At 29.6% G+C, this 18,179-nt stretch overlaps 1 protein-coding gene across 1 annotated transcript in view; it reads right to left on the bottom strand.

Annotated features, from left to right (window-relative positions):
* Positions 1 to 2,202: 2,202 nt before the first annotated feature.
* The window catches only part of LOC126744162 (uncharacterized), a 91,559-nt gene continuing 75,582 nt past the window's right edge, over positions 2,203 to 18,179 (bottom strand). Inside the window, exons 3-4 of the mRNA XM_050451520.1 lie at positions 4,593 to 4,767; positions 2,203 to 2,232 (exon numbers count right to left, since the gene is read on the bottom strand). Coding sequence (XP_050307477.1) covers positions 2,203 to 2,232; positions 4,593 to 4,767 — 205 coding nt within the window. The remainder of the gene's footprint in view (positions 2,233 to 4,592; positions 4,768 to 18,179) is intronic.

Below are 18,179 nucleotides of genomic sequence, written 5' to 3'. Positions count from 1 at the left end.
CTTAAGAAATTCTGGATTTTTTTTAAATGCCTGGAATAAAATTAAAAGTTATTTTTAGTGTTTGGAAAAGATAAAAATGTCCTCAAAAAATAATTAATAAATTGTCTGGGATATACGAGATAATCCCTAAATCTTCCTTAAAAGCCTGAAGACTATACTAAGCTGTAAAATTTAAAAAATAGCGACAAAAACTTCAAATCTTTTCAGGTGTCTATAACAATATCGGTTTTACTACTTTAGTTGGGCGCTTGGAAACAAGTTCAATACCAAGAAAAAAATACTTAAACCAACTGTGAATCACCAAAAATCACTTCTGCTACCTGGAATATATTAATAATTACATATAAAGTAGGAATTACAAACACTAAAAGCCTGAAAATTCACTTTTACTGCCTGGAAACTAAAGAGAGCTTCAGTTGCCTTAAGACATAATAAAATGGCTCTTAATATATATAAAAGAGAAAATTTAAAAAAAAAAATCGACTGCTTAAAAAACAAACATTGAAATACTTTAGGCACTTGTACATATTAAGTACTGCCTGAAAAATAAAAAATCTTCAGTAGTTTAAAAAAACATCTTTAATAGTCTAAGAAAAAAATTAATTTGATTATGAAAAGCCTGGTGTCTATTGTCTGGATTTTTTCTTAATAAGACTTCAACGACTTTAATTTTTTTCAGGCACTTGAAAACGGTTTTCAGGCGTTCTTCAAATCTTAAAAAAAATCCTGAAAATAGTATTCAAACCTCTGAAAAACAATAAAAGGTTTTCCTATTAAGCGTGTAGTGATCGGTTCATTTGCCTTGAATTCTTGTCTAAATAAGCCTTCATCTATCTACGAAAAAAAAGTGATTTCTTGAAAACAACTGCTTGGAAAAAAAATAAATTCCTAATCTTGCAAGGTTTAAATATAATTCGTTTTATTTTTTATATTTTCACTAATTTAACATAGTTTTTAATTTATTTACAGGATATTTCTAAAATGATTTAAAGGTACTTGAGGCCATTATTTGTTGATTTTTGAATCATCTTGCCTATCCTCATTTAATTTATTTTAATAAATTTGATTTATCAGGCCTTCAAAATTTTATTTACTTAATCAGGTATTTTTCATTTCTTCCAGGAATTTCACAAATTTTTTTAATCTTGAAGCATTTTTGTTACATGTTCTAGGGAATTTTTTTTATTTTATTCCAGGCATTTGTCGCCATAATTTATGTTTACCAGATGTTTAAAATTATCTTTTACGCTTTTGAAGTCAGTTCCTGGAATATATTTTTCTTGTGTTCTTTCGAATAATGCAAATAAATTTTATGGTACTTAGGATTTTAAGATAATATTTAGTTTATCAGATATTAGTAATTTTTTCCAATCATAAGAATTATTATTGATCCTTTTAAGGCATTTTTTGTTTCATATTTCCAAGGCAAATTTTTATTTTATTCCAGACAATTGGAGCAATCATTCACGTTTTCCAGATATTTGAAATTATTTCTTGTGCTTTTTTGGTTAGTTTTAGTATTTTTCAGTCTTTTAGTTTTTGAGGTATTTTTAATCATTTTTTATTTCTTCCAAAAATTATAAATAATAGAAGTTATAAAGAAAACAATATTAAAAGAAATAATAATAAAAATATACACGTTAAACCAACACAGGTCTTAGGTGCGGTAATCTATGCATATATAAGTAGATATTCGGGTAATCGGTGAGTGATTTTCGCTCCCTCTTTCGCATGTGTATGTAACGATATTTTGGCGCCCAACAAAAAAAAAATTCCGGGCGTGTATAATATTAAATGCACACATAGGTTGTATATTTTGCACTTGAGAAATTCTGGATTTTTTTTAAATGCCTGGAATAAAATTAAAAGTTATTTTTAGTGGAAAGATAAAAATGACCTTAAAAAATAATAGATAAATTTTAATTCCTGGAAGTATAAAAAGTTATGAAGTCAAATATCTGAATAGATTTTTGCTGCACAATACTAAAAATATACATGTAAAATGGTGAAATTGTCTGGGATATACGAGATACTGCCTAAATCTTCCTTAAAAGCCTGAAGGCTACTAAACTGTAAAATTTAAAAAATAGCGACAAAGACTTAAAATCTTTTCAGGTGTCTATAGCTAACAATAGTGGTTTTACTACTTTAGTTAGTCGCTTGGAAACAAGTTCAATAACAAGAAAAAAATACTTAAACCAACTATGAATCACCAAAAATCACTTCTGCTACCTGGAATATATTAATAATTAATATAAAGTAGGAATTACAAACACTAAAAGCCTGAAAATTCACTTTTACTGCCTGGAAACTAAAGAGAGCTTCAGTTGCCTTAAGACATAATAAAATGGCTCTTAATATATATAAAAGAGAAAATTTAAAAAAAAATCGACTGCTTAAAAAACAAACATTGAAATACTTTAGGCACTTGTACATATTAAGTACTGCCTGAAAAATAAAAAATCTTCAGTAGTTTAAAAACATCTTTAATAGTCTAAGAAAAAAATTAATTTGATTATGAAAAGCATGGTGTCTATTGTCTGGATTTCTTAATAAGACTTCAACGACTTTAATTTTTTTCAGGCACTTGAAAACGGTTTTCAGGCGTTCTTCAAATCTTAAAAAAAATCCTGAAAATAGTATTCAAACCTCTGAAAAACAATAACAGGTTTTCCTATTAGGCGTGTAATGATCGGTTCATTTGCCTTGAATTATTGTCTAAATAAGCCTTGATCTATCTACGAAAAAAAAGTGATTTCTTGAAAACAACTGCTTGAAAGAAAAATAAATTCTTAATTTTGCATGGTTTAAATATAATTAGTCTTATTTTTTTATATTTTCACTTATTTAACATGATTTTTAATTTATTTAGGGGATATTTCTAAAATATTTTACAGATACTTGAGGCTATTATTTGTTGATTTTTGAATCATCTTGCCTATCCTCATTTAATTTTTTTTTTAATAAATTTGATTTGTCAGGCCTTCAAAATTTTATTTACTTTATCAGGTATTTTTCATTTCTTCCAGGAATTTCATCAATTTTTTTAATCTTGAAGCATTTTTGTTACATGTTCCAGGAAATTTTTTTATTTTATTCCAGGCATTTGGCGCCATAATTTATGTTTTCCAGATGTTTAAAATTATCTTTTACGCTTTTGGAGTCAGTTCCTGAAATATATTTTCTTGTGTTCTTTCGAATAATACAAATAAATTTTATGGTACTCAGGATTTTAAGATAATATTTAGTTTATCAGATATTAGTAATTTTTTCCAATCATAAGAATTATTATTGATCCTTTTAAGGCATTTTTTGTTTCATATTTCCAAGGCAAATTTTTATTTTATTCCAGGCAATTGAAGCAATCATTCACGTTTTCCAGATATTTGAAATTATTTCTTGTGCTTTTTTGGTTAGTTTTAGTATTTTTCAGTCTTTTAGTTTTTGAGGTATTTTTAATCATTTTTTATTTCTTCCAAAAATTATAAATAATATTTTCAATGTCTTTCCCCCTCTTGGAAATAATGATATTCCACATTAATTCTTTACATATTGTTAAACAGTTACAAATACACAAATAATTCATCATCTGGAATTTCTACCCACGTTAAAGATTAACAAGAAGCATTAAAAAACGTTTAAATAATAATCTAAATAATAAATTTGCTTAAAATGAGAAAAGTTAAAGAACCAAATCTTTAAAAGTCCCATTTCTTTCTAACACATGGTTTTTAATAAGCGTATATTTATTTTCTCACGTGTTTGAGTATTATTCGTTATAATTTTATTATTATATTTTTTTGATTATCTTTTTTTTATTTTTTACATGATTTTTAGGCATTTTTGTGAATTTTTTTATTTTATTCCAGGCATATAACGTATCTTGTTTGACAAGAAATTAATTTTATATTTATCAGGATAAGTAACTATCATAATTATTTTAATTTTTATTTTTATTCTCTTAGGTAATTTTTTCATCTATTATAAGGAAAAAATTAAAAGGAATTTTTAGAATATGACAGTACCCTCAAAATATTATATCGATATAGTGGTATACTCTTCGATGTGTATTGATATACCACCTCTCAACGTCACTTGCGCTCCCTAAACGACCGAATCATTAACTAAAAAGTGCGGGAATTTTAAACACAATTCTGTTTTTAAATTCGGACTTTTTTTGAAAATTTGACTGCAATTGCCAAACTTTTGTCAGTTAATCTATAAGAACCAAGAAGACTAGATATGAGAAGACTGATCTATATACTAAGTGTGTGTACCTAAAAATGAACGACAACTAGTTTCAGAAAGTGGCCACGTCGGCGCTGTTAGTAAGGATCGTTTCTCACTTTTTGACAGTTGATACTGTTGTTTGTGAAACAGAAATGTTAAATACAAGGACAAAATACTGTCATGTGCAGACTAGCCCATCAGAGCGAGCTACATTAACACCGCTGATGGCTACTTTATAAACTCAGTTACCGTTTATTTTTTTGTACGCGGCATTAGTCTCCTCTATAAGAACAATTATATACTAATATACACAATTACGCCCTCTTTTGGTTGCAAATAATAAACTAAACTCTCAAATTTACCTGTAAACAAGTGTAGGCCGTAGGGCCGTAGACCACGTGATCGCACGCGCATTGACAGTCCTGCAGGTGGCGCTCCGACGCGTTCAGCATCATCTCACCGTCGATTCCCGACTCTTCCAGGCTAGCGTCCATGCCGTCGCCGTCGGGACGCCTTTTGGCGTGTTGTTGCTGACTCCTGGAAAAAAGGACGAGGAAGAAACGTGAGAACAACAATCGTGAGTAGAGCGACCCTTTTACGGTCGTGCTTTAATGTAATTTAGGGCGATATAGGAGGGATCGTTAGCTGATGCTTTTAAGGGCATAAAAAGTGCTTGATAGGGTTTATTGTCTATGAAAAATAATGATATTGAAACATGCATCAAAATAAACCAAATTTATTACGTTTAAAAGTGATAGTATGTAGTAGTGCGTCAATTGTAAAAGAATGTATACTTACTATAATATTGTACGTCATATATTAAAAATTAATAAAGTAATATGAACATTACTAAGCGGATGATACACAACTAGAAATCAATTTGCAACAATCTGTCTTAAAATAGAAATTAGGCGTATTGTGCATCTTTTTGCTGGGTTATTATTATTATTGTTATTAATTTCTATTTCCTGCCGACGTGCCTACTGCACATTTAAATGAAAATATTGATAAAGAGTCTCATAAAGGAATAATTTTAAAGTAAAAACTCAACGTAAAAGAACATTAGACGCAAATGTAATTCTACACTAGTTAAGTATCTTACATAAGAGATGCGAGATTAAAATCAGAAAGGAGTAACAAGGAAGGGAATGAATGTTCCAGCAGGGAAAATTAAAGTAAAATTAACCGAGTAAAAAAACTATGACATTACAGATTATTTATTACAGAATGAAAAGCTTGTTAGTTTGTGTAAATAAATTATTTAACAGTGTTTTTAAACTTATGTTTATGATATTATTGAACTTGGGTGCAAAAAAGCATATATTTCCTTGAAGATGTGTTTTTTTAAAACAAGGAATTCTAAGGTTTAATTTTTAGAAAATAAATCCAGTGTCTTAATAATAGGAAATGTAAGTAAAGATCTTGACGACAGTTCAAGGATAGAAGAACAGTTCAGAAAAAATAGCATTTTACTCGGGGAAAACGGTAAAAGTTTATTGAAATATATACTCTGAAATATCGCAACAATCCAGAAAAAGATGGTTCGGAATTCCTGGAATTAAATAAAAATTTAGGACAAAGGCCTGGAATAAAAATTAAAATTGATTCAAAAATCTGGAATATATAATATGTGACCCTTAAGTTCCAAGAACATGAGACTATCCAACCCCAAAAGAATAAAGACAGAAGAAGTGCATAAAAACAATAACTAGTAATATTTTAGAAACTCCTAGTTTGTTTTGTGGTAAGCTGTTCATATTTTAAATACAAAGACAACCCACTAGTATTTTCTTAGCAACCTCTAGGTTTTTTAAAGTATGGCGAGTCACTGGTAACTTTTCCAAATTTCTAGTGTATTTATTTATACACTTTCACACGAAAAGTACGATATCTCCCTAGTGATATCTAAAAAAAACCTCCAGTTACTTTCTAAATACCCTGAGAACCTTCTTGAAGTTCTTTTTTAACATAGTACGAAAGCTTCCTAGTTATAGATAAAGAAACCGCCAGTTACTTTCTAAATATGCTAGTAACCCACTAGTAATTTTTCTACAAACCCCTAGTTTTGCTTTGCATCTATACCTTTTTATATTCAAGTAGAGCGTTTAATATTTATGAACCCCTATATATTTTACTACGCACTCCTAGTTTTTTTTTCAAAGCATCTTATTTTAATAATTAGTACTCTTACTTACTTGGATACTTGACTCTGAAAAAATTGGAAAAAATATGGGCTATGGTTGAACTTTGTTGGATATTTCTTTATTGAGAATTTATTAAGCCAAGCATGATCCAGGGTTTGTTTTTTTTTTATACTTACTTTAAATGTGTGTAATCTTAGTAAATATTTGGTATTATATAAGGTTAAATATGCTTTATCAATTTCATTTGACGTAATCCAATTGTTCCATGTGCCAAGTAGTTAAGTTTTTATATAGTTTTTGAATTATTTAAATTGCATTCGTTAGGTCCAGTGTCTATTGTTATGCCTATAAAAGGTTGGTACTCTCTAACAAAATTTTACTCATATATAAATGCATGGTATCAAAAGCTCTTATTATTCATTATTATATTGATTGAATTATTATATATACAACCCCAATATGACCCTCAACTTCCTATACTATTTTTCTTCCCCCATAAAAATTCGCCTCGTCCACGATCGATTTTCCAGAAAACTTACGGATGGAATGTCCGACGGAATCCAGAAAAGCCTCTCCTTCAATTATAAATGTTGACATAACAATTTAAGCAATTCCGTAAGCGTTGGGGGGATTTCGGCCATCGGCACTTCCCGACTCCGTTTAATTATAACGTTAAGAGTCGCCACCCACGCCAGCACCAGTTCCGATTCGGGCTTAATTGGGCAGAGGGGGGAGGGGGGCGCAGCCCTAAAGCCGGTTAAAACCGGAATCAAAAATCAACAGAGGGAATTTCAAAAAAATCATAATAATTTTAATGTCTGTTAATTATCGCGTCAGGGATAGGGAATAATTAAGACGAATTTTTTTTTTCCCAATTAGGCATCTCGTTAAATTTGCGGAATCATTGAGGAGTATTAATGTAATGAGAGGCCTAATTATTGTGTCTTTCCTGAGGATGGCCTTATAAAAGATAAAACGTTGGAGCTGTAAGGATTAAGAGTGCCTTAAAGAATTTCATTTCATATTTGAAACGTTATGATTTCACAGATAAAACTTTGTTAATTTTTATACTGATTGATGAGGGACCTGAATTCTCAAACAAGGAATAAACCTTTATTATCTGTCGCCCTTTAAGTATTTTAAAATTCAATTTTTTATATGCAGTTTAAATCTCTAAATGATAATTTTAAATATTTAGATTTTTAACATGTTTGTACTATTAGTACCATATTTTTTGCCTACAAGCTGTTTTAGTTGAGGTTTTAGATAGTCCTTCTTTCTATTTAATTACCTGGAGAATTTATTAAATCATTTCAATTGCATTTAAAAAAATGTCAGGCAGTCAGTAGTTTTTTTAGCTTTTCAGGTAATTCAGTTGAGGATGGCCTTATATAAGCCAAAACGTTGGAGCTTAATATGGCTCCACTATGCACTAAAAGTCTTAAAAAATCAGTTTAAAGTTATTTTAAAATGGAATAAAAGGTATGAATAAAAAGTGCCTGAAAGACAAGAAAATCCTGTAGTATAGTTGACTGCGAGTTTCTAAAAAATTGAAAAAATTATCTCAAAAGCCTGAAAATTAGAAAAATTATTACACATTCATAAATGAAATTAAGAAATGATGTGAAATGCCTGGAATAAAATAGAAAATTATTTGCAATGCTTGGAAGTCATCAAATATGACGCCAAATGACTGGAAAACATAAATAATTATTATACGTAAGTGAAAGTCATAAAGTATTAAAGGTCCTTATATAGAATATTATTTTGTTTATAAATATAATAAAAATACACTAAATAATTGTTTTAATATATGCAAAATAAAAAAATTTGTAAAATAAAAAGGTTAATAAAGGTAATTTTTAACTGCCTGCACTTACATACTCAGTTGAAGAAGTAGTCCATACTTGCAGTGGAATCAATAAGTCAAAGAGTAACTAAAATTGTTTCTGTCATCCTCCACTAAATTTATTTGAAAAATCATCTATCCTACATGTTTCGGACAAACATTAATGTTTGTATAGATGATGTTTAGTCCCTTCTCTTGCATCTTAATATGCATTTTTATTTATTGTTGTTGATTTTAACTTTTGACCTTGCCAGTATAGCACGATAGCTTGTTATATGCTGTGACGAAAACCCTCATTGTATATCCCTGATGATGGACATCTTATATGTCCGAAACATGTAGGATAGATGATTTTTCAAATAAATTTACTGGAGGATGACAGAAATAATTTTAGTTATCCTTTTACATACTCAGATTATTAGTAGGTATACATATTTTTTTATCTATTTATTTTGTTAAATTTTAGTTTTTCACTTTTCACTTCTTATTAAGGTATTTTTATAAAATCGTACTTTTTTATGAAAACTTTAAAATCAGATGAAAAATATTTCATTAAATTTCCTCTAGACAAAGAATCATTTAAAAAAACAATCTAATATAATAAATAAATGAAAAACGAAATATAAAATTAAAAATGTAAAAAAAAAAATTATAATTGTCTTAATAAATTTTCTGGTGCAAAAAGAAATTATAAAATGAACGACTAAATGCTTTTATTAATCGCCTGGAATAATATATTTAATACTAATACGCAATACTAAAATGGAATACACTATAACTAGAAAATTAAAATTCAGTGAAATAATTACAAAAAATAACAAATTATTAAAGGTAAAAAAGTATACACTTATACATATTAAATAAACTAGAATATTGTAAGATAAAAAGCAAATACACTTAAAGAAACTGAAAAAAAAAATGAAAGAATGATATATACAAGTAAAAGTTTACAAATTAATCAACGAAAAAATATGCTTATAAAATAAATAATAATTATAGCTGAATAAAAGTTAAATTTTAAATTAAAAAGCCTATATGTTAATAATAATAAATATGTAAATAAATTAAAAAATATGTTTTACTGCCTGAATCTGTACTTTTACGAATATTAATATACAATGAAAAACTAAAGCTAAATTAGCCTAAAAATAAAATACATTACACGTCAAAAGACTAAAATTGTTACTAATATACATATCTAAATCTAAAATCTAAATCATTAAAAAAAAATTAAAATTATTAACTGGTTGAAAAATCAACTAAAGAAAATAACGAAAAAGCAAAGGAAATAGTGTAAATTTAAAAAATCTGCTAGGCAATGAAAAAACACCTAAAACTAGGAAAGCTGGTTAATAATTATAAGAAAATTGTACATATAAAATAAACACAAATCGCATTTTTCAAAAACTGTTGCTCAATAGTAATATATTCTAAAATAAAGAAAGAAACTAAAGACGAATTATAATTAAACAAAATATTAAATAACTAAAAAAAGCAAAATTTAAATTAGGAGATCTTCCTTCCACTAAAACTATAGATACTAAAACTGTTTTTGAATTTTTCCCTGACTAACTATTTAAAATTTAAATGTCCTTGAGACTTGCTAAATAATCTTGAAAAATTACAAAATGTTATAAGAAGTTGTAAAAACTTAAAAAAAAAATAAATGAAACACTACCGAATGAAAAAATATTAATATAAAATTAGTAAAAAATATTTACTAATTTCAAAAATATAGCTTGTTCATTTTTATACTGATTGATGAAGGACATGAATTCTCAAACAATTCATATGTATATTTTTCTAATACAGCAGTAATTATTTTATGATAATTAAAACTTGGGTCGAGTTTTATGTTAAGATAATAAAGGAATAAATCTTTTATCATCTATCTTCCTTTAAGCATTTTAAAATTCAATTTATTTTATGCAGTTTAAACTTCTAAATGATAAATTGAATTCTAATATTTTATTAAAATAAATTCAATTGCATGTAAAAAATATGTCAGGCAGTTGGAGTAGTTTTTTTTTGGCTTTTTCAAGTAGTTCAGTTAAAGTGTGTCTTTGATTCTACAACGAATTCAAAGTAACTACTTTATTTTTCCCTAAAGTAAAACTTTTCCAGACAGTTTTACAAGTAATTTTCCTAATTTTTTCAGGCAGGTTTTGTATATCCCTAATAGTTGAAGGAATTTACAAACTTTGCCAGATAGTTGATATAAATTCCTAATTTTTCTAGACGCTTGAAGTAGCTCTGGGATTTTCATAGGAAGTCAACTTATTAGATAGTTGATCTTTGCCCTGAATTTCTCCAAAAAATTTAAGCAATATCTAAATTATTCCAGGCAATTACTGTAAATTCGTAGGATTTACATGAAACTGGAGTACCTTCCTAATTTTAGGGAATAGCAGGAGTTTGGTACTAGTTGATGTGCTTTTCTTATTTTACTAGAAAGTTTAAATCGAGAGATATTTTCATTATTTTCCTTGCAACTTTTCTCCCTTGCATGCAGTTGACTATTTTTATGCCTGGACATTTCACTCGATATTTTAAATAGATGAACTAATTTTCATTTTATTTAATTGCCTGCAAGACAATTACCTGAACTACTTTTTAAAAAGATCTATGCAATTGAAAAATATTTTAAGCTTTTCTAGAACTTACATTTCTCAACACATTGTTGTTACAGACAGTCGAAAATTCTTATTTTCATTTCTTTAGGTCTACGAAAAATTTAAAGTAGTTTCTATATTTCCTAATCAATTAAATTGTTTTTTAAAAATCTCTTTCACGTTTTCTTTAACAGAATAATTGCAAATAATAATCTTACTATTCCTTTTAACTCGAGTAAAAAAATAAGAAAAATATCCTCCTATCCTTGCTAAAAAACCTCTTACTTTTAACGACCCTTAAGCTCGTAAAAGACTAAAAATTAAGCAACACCGTTATAATTTCCCCATTACCAGACTCTCCCTTAAGGAAACTTTTTAAGACCTTATTACGCTAATTTAAGCAACTGAAAATTTCTAGTTAAAAAACCGAACTCAAACGAGCTAATTTTTAAGCTGGTGTATTGTTTTCGTAAAACATCATCAGAGAACGAAATAAAAAAGAGTAAAAGACACAATTGAATTTAAGTGCCCGCCCTCGCCCCACTTCACGTTAATTATAAAATGCAAACAAAGGGCGGTTTTCTTTGGAATTATTATGCCCACAATGTGCCGTTGCCGCTGCTGGTTAACTCGTTTTAATTAATTATTGTAGGGATAAAGTGCAGTTTCGAACTTTCAAGGGTGAAATGCCGGGCGTAGGGCAAGAAGCTCACACACCTTCCTTTCAATGGGTTTTGAAGATTTGTCAATGATGGGGGATGGATAATAAGGGACTCGTTAAGGGTAATTTAATAGTGTTCAAGGAGGATATTGCATTGGATTTTATAGGGCAAGGGCAGAAATGGAGATTTTTCTTAGGAAATGCCCTTCTTTTGAATAAAACCTGAACGAAGGAATCACGTAAATTTACCCACTCTTCAAACGTCAAAAGCAACCAAAACCTTCTTAAAACAGTGAAATCGCCGAAGTATTTAAAAGTCATATCCGTAAATAGCTAATACTTGCCTTATATGCATTATAAACGAAACTAATGGGAAACCTAAATCGATCACCATTAAAAGCGTCATCTTTCGCGGGTGTCGTCCGCTTGTCGACTTTACGATGACAAATCGCTCCTGCAACGCGGTAAAATGCGACTTTTATATCGGAAAATGCTTAATTTCGAGAAATTGCCCCGTTTTTACGTTTTTTTTTTTTTAATTCTTTGGCGGGTTAACTTTTAAAAATCCGAAATTAACGCCCGAGAAATGAAGTGCCTTCTCGATAACGTTTCGGTGGCTAAATAAAACGCCGCTAGTGAATTAAAATAAATGAGCTTAAGAAACTTTTAATTCGGAGAGTTTTCGGAACGACGATCTTACGTTAACTTTTGGAAAATTTAACTGAATTCGTTCAAACGTAGATAATAATATTAATAATAATTATAATAATAATAATAAGACGTTTATTAGTCACCAAGAAATTACAGCATTTAAGCACAAAGAATAAAACTAATAGGTAGATGTATTAACTTTCAACAAAATTTCAAATATTACAAAATTCCACTAAATATTGAGTATTTCATCATTTACCAATAACAAAAAAAAAATCGAAGAATTTGTAACAAAATAAAAAAGCTATTAATGCACGGTGACCAACAGGCCATAATATGCAGATTTACAGAGATATCCCTTACACAAAAAAACTCCCTTAACACCTTACAAAAGGCTCCCTGAATTCTGTTGAGGCCAAAAAAAATAATAAAAAAACAATAATTTAAAAATTTTATACTAAATATTCTACTAAAAAAGAAAGAACATACCTAATGGGAGCATGGGAAGAGGATCAGGATATGAAAGAAAATATGAGGGGAAGGTAAGATGAGGAAAATTGTATAACGATTTATGGCAACGTTCAAAGCCTTTCAGGAACAAATTCATGAACAATATTATATACAAAAACGTTAAAAAAAAAATCACTCATACACATAATTAACCAAGGAGAAGCAGCTTAATGTTAACTTTAAAAGTTTTTTTCTGTCAATGTAAAATCATTTATTTTAAACCTATTTATATAGTGTGCAATCAAGTATGAAAATGACTTTTTAAATAATTCCTTATTGTGCGCCGGAATAGTAAGCAAATTCTTTCTTCTAATATTTAGGTTATGTACATCCGTTCGGAATCTAATCTTTCTAAGCAAATATGATGGAGACTTCCACTTAAGTAATTTATAAAAAAAAAACAAATAAGATGTAATACTCGCCGATTGAACATATTTAACCAGCCCGCATCCTTTAGCTTATGAGAAATATGCTCCTCTCTCCTTACGCCAAATACAAGTATTAGGCACGAATTTTGAAGTTTTTGTATCCGATAGGCATCTGAGCAGTCAAGACAAGGACCATAAATAGTGTCGCAAAAATTGAGAGGTGACAAAACCAATGCTTCACAAAGCATTTTTTTTTAAATTTGTACTTAAATAATTCTTCTGGGCGTAAATAGTTTTTAAAGCAGAGTATCCAATTTTAAGTTTAAGTGTAACATGCTCCCTAAATTTTAGTTTATGATATATTAGGAGCCCCAGATTATTGGCTGAATTTTGAAATTGTATAACATCGTTATTCATTTCAAGTCTAAAGTTATTTAAAATCTCAATACGGTGAGCATCACTACAAAAAAGAATAGCTTTAGATTTGGCTGGATTAATTTTTAAAAGTAGATTTTGAGTTTCAGTAAAGATATTATTAAAATCTATATTAATATTAAGGTTAGCTTCAGGAGCATAACTGGGTTTAAATGAATAATGAATTTGAGTATCATCTGCATAGCAGTGATGTTTACATCTACTTAATTTTTTTGTTAATTGTGATGAATATATTGCATATAGCAATGGACCCAAAATACTACCTTGTGGTACTCCAGAAATAACTTCAAGTGCCTCCGATATTTTTCCATTTAGCAGAACTCTTTGTTTGCGATTTGAAAGAAAAGATGACATAAGTGTTAAGGCCGACTGAGAAAATCCTAGATAATGTAATAGAGATATAAGTATCTCATGATTCATTATGTCAAATGCTTTGGTAAAATCTAAGAGAAGTAAAACAGTTGCCTGATCTTTATCCAAAGCCCGAAATATATCGTCTGTAACTTGAGACAACGCAGTGACACAGCTATAGCCCTTACGAAACCCAGACTGATATTCTGGGATGAGATTATTGCTATTTAAATAATCAAGAATTTGGCGCTCCATAATTTTTTCCAAAATTTTCGAAGGAACAGAAAGTATAGAAATAGAACAAAGATCATTGAATTCTGTGGGATTTTTAATTTTAGGTAAGGGAATTATATTGGCCTCCTTCCACTTTTCCGGAAAATAGCTTTTCTCTAGACAATAATTTATAATGTGGGTAAGAGGGTTAATAATCAAAGAACAGCAAAGCGTAACAATAGTAATATTTAAATTATCGAATCCAAATGCCTTGCTTTTTATAGTTTGAAAAATTTTTTCTACTAAATCCTGGTCTACTAAATTAAACACAAAATCGTAGATATTAGGAAAAAAGATGAGATCGATCCTTGGGAAAAAGTCTCTCATATCCACGTTTTTAATTAAAATAATTTTTTTATTAAACATAGCAGTAGGCATTTTACAAATTAGCTGATTTTTTCGCCGTAGCTCTATGAGAGACTTGCGTAAGAAATTAAATTTGAAGTTTTGTTCGAGAATTCATGTCCCACATCGATTTGTATAACAATGACTTCAAGCTAATTTCAAGAAAAGCCAAAATAGGGTAAAACCTCCAATGATTGTCACTAGATTATATTATTTGCCTTTTTAAGAAAATTATGTTAATTTTTGGGGAATAAAATATTTTATAAATAGTTACTTTTTTGCAGTTTATGTTGTTTTTGTAATTTTTTTGCGGTGACCCATGGGTGGGCACGTGGTCCCAGAATGCTATTTTCCATTTTGGGACCGAATGCCGACCCACGGACTCTAGCTTTAATGTGTTTTTTTGTTTCAGATTTAAGCAAATATGGCTAAGAAATATCTATCGGATCAGGAGTTGGCAAAGGAGCTGGAGAATTTGTCCGACGACGAGTCAAGAAATGTAATAGAAGACGAAATTACCGGATTTTCAGATGATTCGCTCGTAGATAAAGATTTTATTCCTATTGAAAGTGATCTATCACCCGATAACGATTCATCCGGTAATAATTCAGATAATTCTGCCTTATTATTATCCGAAGACGAAGATCTAGACATTAACGTACCTCTAGCGACTTTAACTACTAAGCAAAAATGGGATCACGTTCAAGGAGACCGACTGTCTTTCAGTGAAAGCCCTCAGATAGTTGGTGTTGTTCCAGCTGTAAATTATTTATTAAAAAATTAATGAATTATTACTTTCTAAATACATATATTTTAACTTTATGTTTTGATATTTGGGCAGAAATTAACATTTTTGTACTGATATATTAATAGATAATGCACCAGAGCAACTAATTTTTGAATTATTGGAAAATATGTTATTTATCCCTGTTCCAGCAACCAAGGATCAAACCAAACTTGTTTGGCACCATTTAAATTTCATCATCATTGATGATGTTAATATAGTTCTTTTTTTGTCAATTGCTTAAAAAATATTTAACTTGCCTTGAATGAAATTTTCTATTTTTTAACTGTACCGTATAGCTAGCTACGTAGCAACGAACTATTTAAATAATTTTACGTGAAAATAGAGAAATCGTATATTCTAAGAGCTGCTGAGCTCGTATTAAATTTTTTAAATATTTTTTCAATCAAATTTTAGTTTTTGAGAATTGTACAAAAACCGCTGCGTTACCAGAGTTCTTCGATTCAACGTATAACTTTTTTAATGCATTTTAATATACGTCTCTTTTCAGGGAATGGAATTAATTCAGTCGCGACGCGTGCTTCCTCTCTCGACGTTTTTTTGCAACATCTTCAGTCAATCGGATTATCCTTGATAGACAAATTACTGGCATTTGTACGTAAAATTTCAAAGAACTGAAAAGTCTTTAACAAAAGACCTGACAATCATAAACCACTTTAAAGCCTTGAAAATTGAGTGGTATCCATTAAAAAATGTGTATATTTCATGTCTGTTACTATCACTTATTAATTTTTCTGGGTGCATTGTAGACATTTAAAATTGATTTTAAGCAATTAATAAAATCATCATAGATAGGCACATTTTTTAAATAAAATCATATAAAAGTTTTAGAGGTTTGTGAAGCAAAACATCGTGAGGGCCTGCCATTAGCGATGCTTTGCAAAATTGAACTAAAACTAACATACTTTTTATATTTAATTACTGAAAGCTTATAAATAACACATTGATTAATTAAAAAACTAGAGGTTTTTCAACGTCAATGTCTGTTCCCAGGGTACACAAGTAATTTTTATTATTAATCCGCAACATCTTCAGTCAGTCGTATTGTCATATTTAGGACACGAATTGCTGTTTTTTGCTGTTTTGATAATTTGAAACTTAAAAGAAAAAACGCGTTAAAAAACTATAGATGTGATAATTATAAACGACTTCTAATTAGTGAAATTCAATTCCCAGACAGCACGTTCCAGAGATATCAATGATATGTCCAAATGCTTTACAGACTGTCTAGTAATTTATAAGGATATCCAGTGGATATACCAAATACGACATAACTAAGGATATCTATAAATAGATGTTGTATGTGGTCCAGGTGATCTCCACGTCACTAAATACGTCATTTAAAATTTTTTTTTTCAACACATCATTTATGAATAAATTAGTTACTAAAGTAGTTCTCAATCCCATTTAGTGTTTTATTTATGTAATTTTTGAGAAGGAAATTTAGAAGGAAAAAAGGTTTATGAAAGTATTTACAACTAAGTTAATCGCCCTTGAGAAAAAATTAAGTTGGTAGTGGTCAAGAGATATAACCAATATATTTTATGAAATAATTAAACATTCAAAAAGTATATTAGGTATCCAGAAATAGTGTCTGAGTATTTAGACTGAGTGTTTGGCATCCACTGGATAATTGCAATCCATAGATGGATATCCATCGAACAGTTCTCTTATTCAAAAAATAATATTAACTAGATATTCATTGCTAAATACCACCATCTGTGTCGGCCATTGGTACCATATCATTAGCATATTTTATGCTGCTGACCGTTTCCTAATTTAAGGAAGACTAGGAAGGGTTGATACACTTATTATTTAATATTCTAATTAAAAAAAAACAAATGTTTTTATAAACCGCCCTTGTGGTATCCTACATAAGCAACTAACTTGTGCATAGATAAAATAAGAAAAATTTCAAGTGTATCAACTCTCATATAGTAGGTTTGATACAGTATTTGGGAACCTTGATATAAGTGATAAATGATACTGTAAATAATTAAAGTGCAGACTTTGCAGGGAAAGAACCAACTGAATTCTTTAACTATTTTATCGACGATGAGATGATTAATCTATTTGTGACTGAAACCAATAGGTTTGCTTCATAGCGAATTGCTGCGGCAATAGCAGATCCAAACCGGAAGGCCAAGGTGTCGAAATGGGTGGATACCAATCCCGTGGAAATGCGAAACTTTTTTGGCATTATATTATGGATGGGCCTTCTTCCAATGCCTCAGTTACGGGATTATTGGTCAACCAAATCGTTGTACCAAAATCGCATACCCACAATTATGAGTAGAAACAGATTTGAAGATATTTTGAGCATGTTTCATGTAAGTGATAATGAGAAGAATGATGAAAAATATCCGAATTTCTGGACATGCTGCAAAAGAAATTCCTCCTACATGCCCGAAAAAGACATTTGTATCGACAAAAGTAACGTCCCGTTTCGAGGACGCATTTATTTCAGAAAATATATACCCAATAAGCGACACCGCTACGGTATAAAGCTTTTCAAGTTGTGTATATCTGGAGGATACACCTGGGATTTCAAAGTATATACCGGCAGAGAAAAATCAAGTGAATTTGCAGTTTCTGAAAAGGTAGTCATGGAATTGATGGAAGGTCTTTTGGACAGTAGCCGCACACTTGACAACTGGTACACTGGTACACAAAAGACTGATTGACCGAAAAACGCAATTAGTTGGTACAATTAGAGCAAACCGCAAAGGTAATCCTCAAGAAGTAATAAAGGAAAAGTTGAATCGAGGTGGAATTGTAGCTCGGCAAGATAATGACAAAACTGTAGTCCTGAAGTGGAAGGATAAGAGAGACGTCATCATGCTAAGCATCAAACTTTACTTTAGCAAAGAGAGGAAAGGAAGTTATTAAACCGAAAGTAATTGTTGACTATAATCAGGGCAAGGCCTTTATCGACTTGTCGGATC

This window comes from Anthonomus grandis, chromosome 13 (genome assembly GCF_022605725.1).
Source record: "Anthonomus grandis grandis chromosome 13, icAntGran1.3, whole genome shotgun sequence".
Taxonomy (NCBI): domain Eukaryota; kingdom Metazoa; phylum Arthropoda; class Insecta; order Coleoptera; family Curculionidae; genus Anthonomus; species Anthonomus grandis.
The sequence above is the reverse complement of the archived record's forward strand: the minus strand, read 5'-3'. Positions and strand labels throughout refer to the sequence as shown.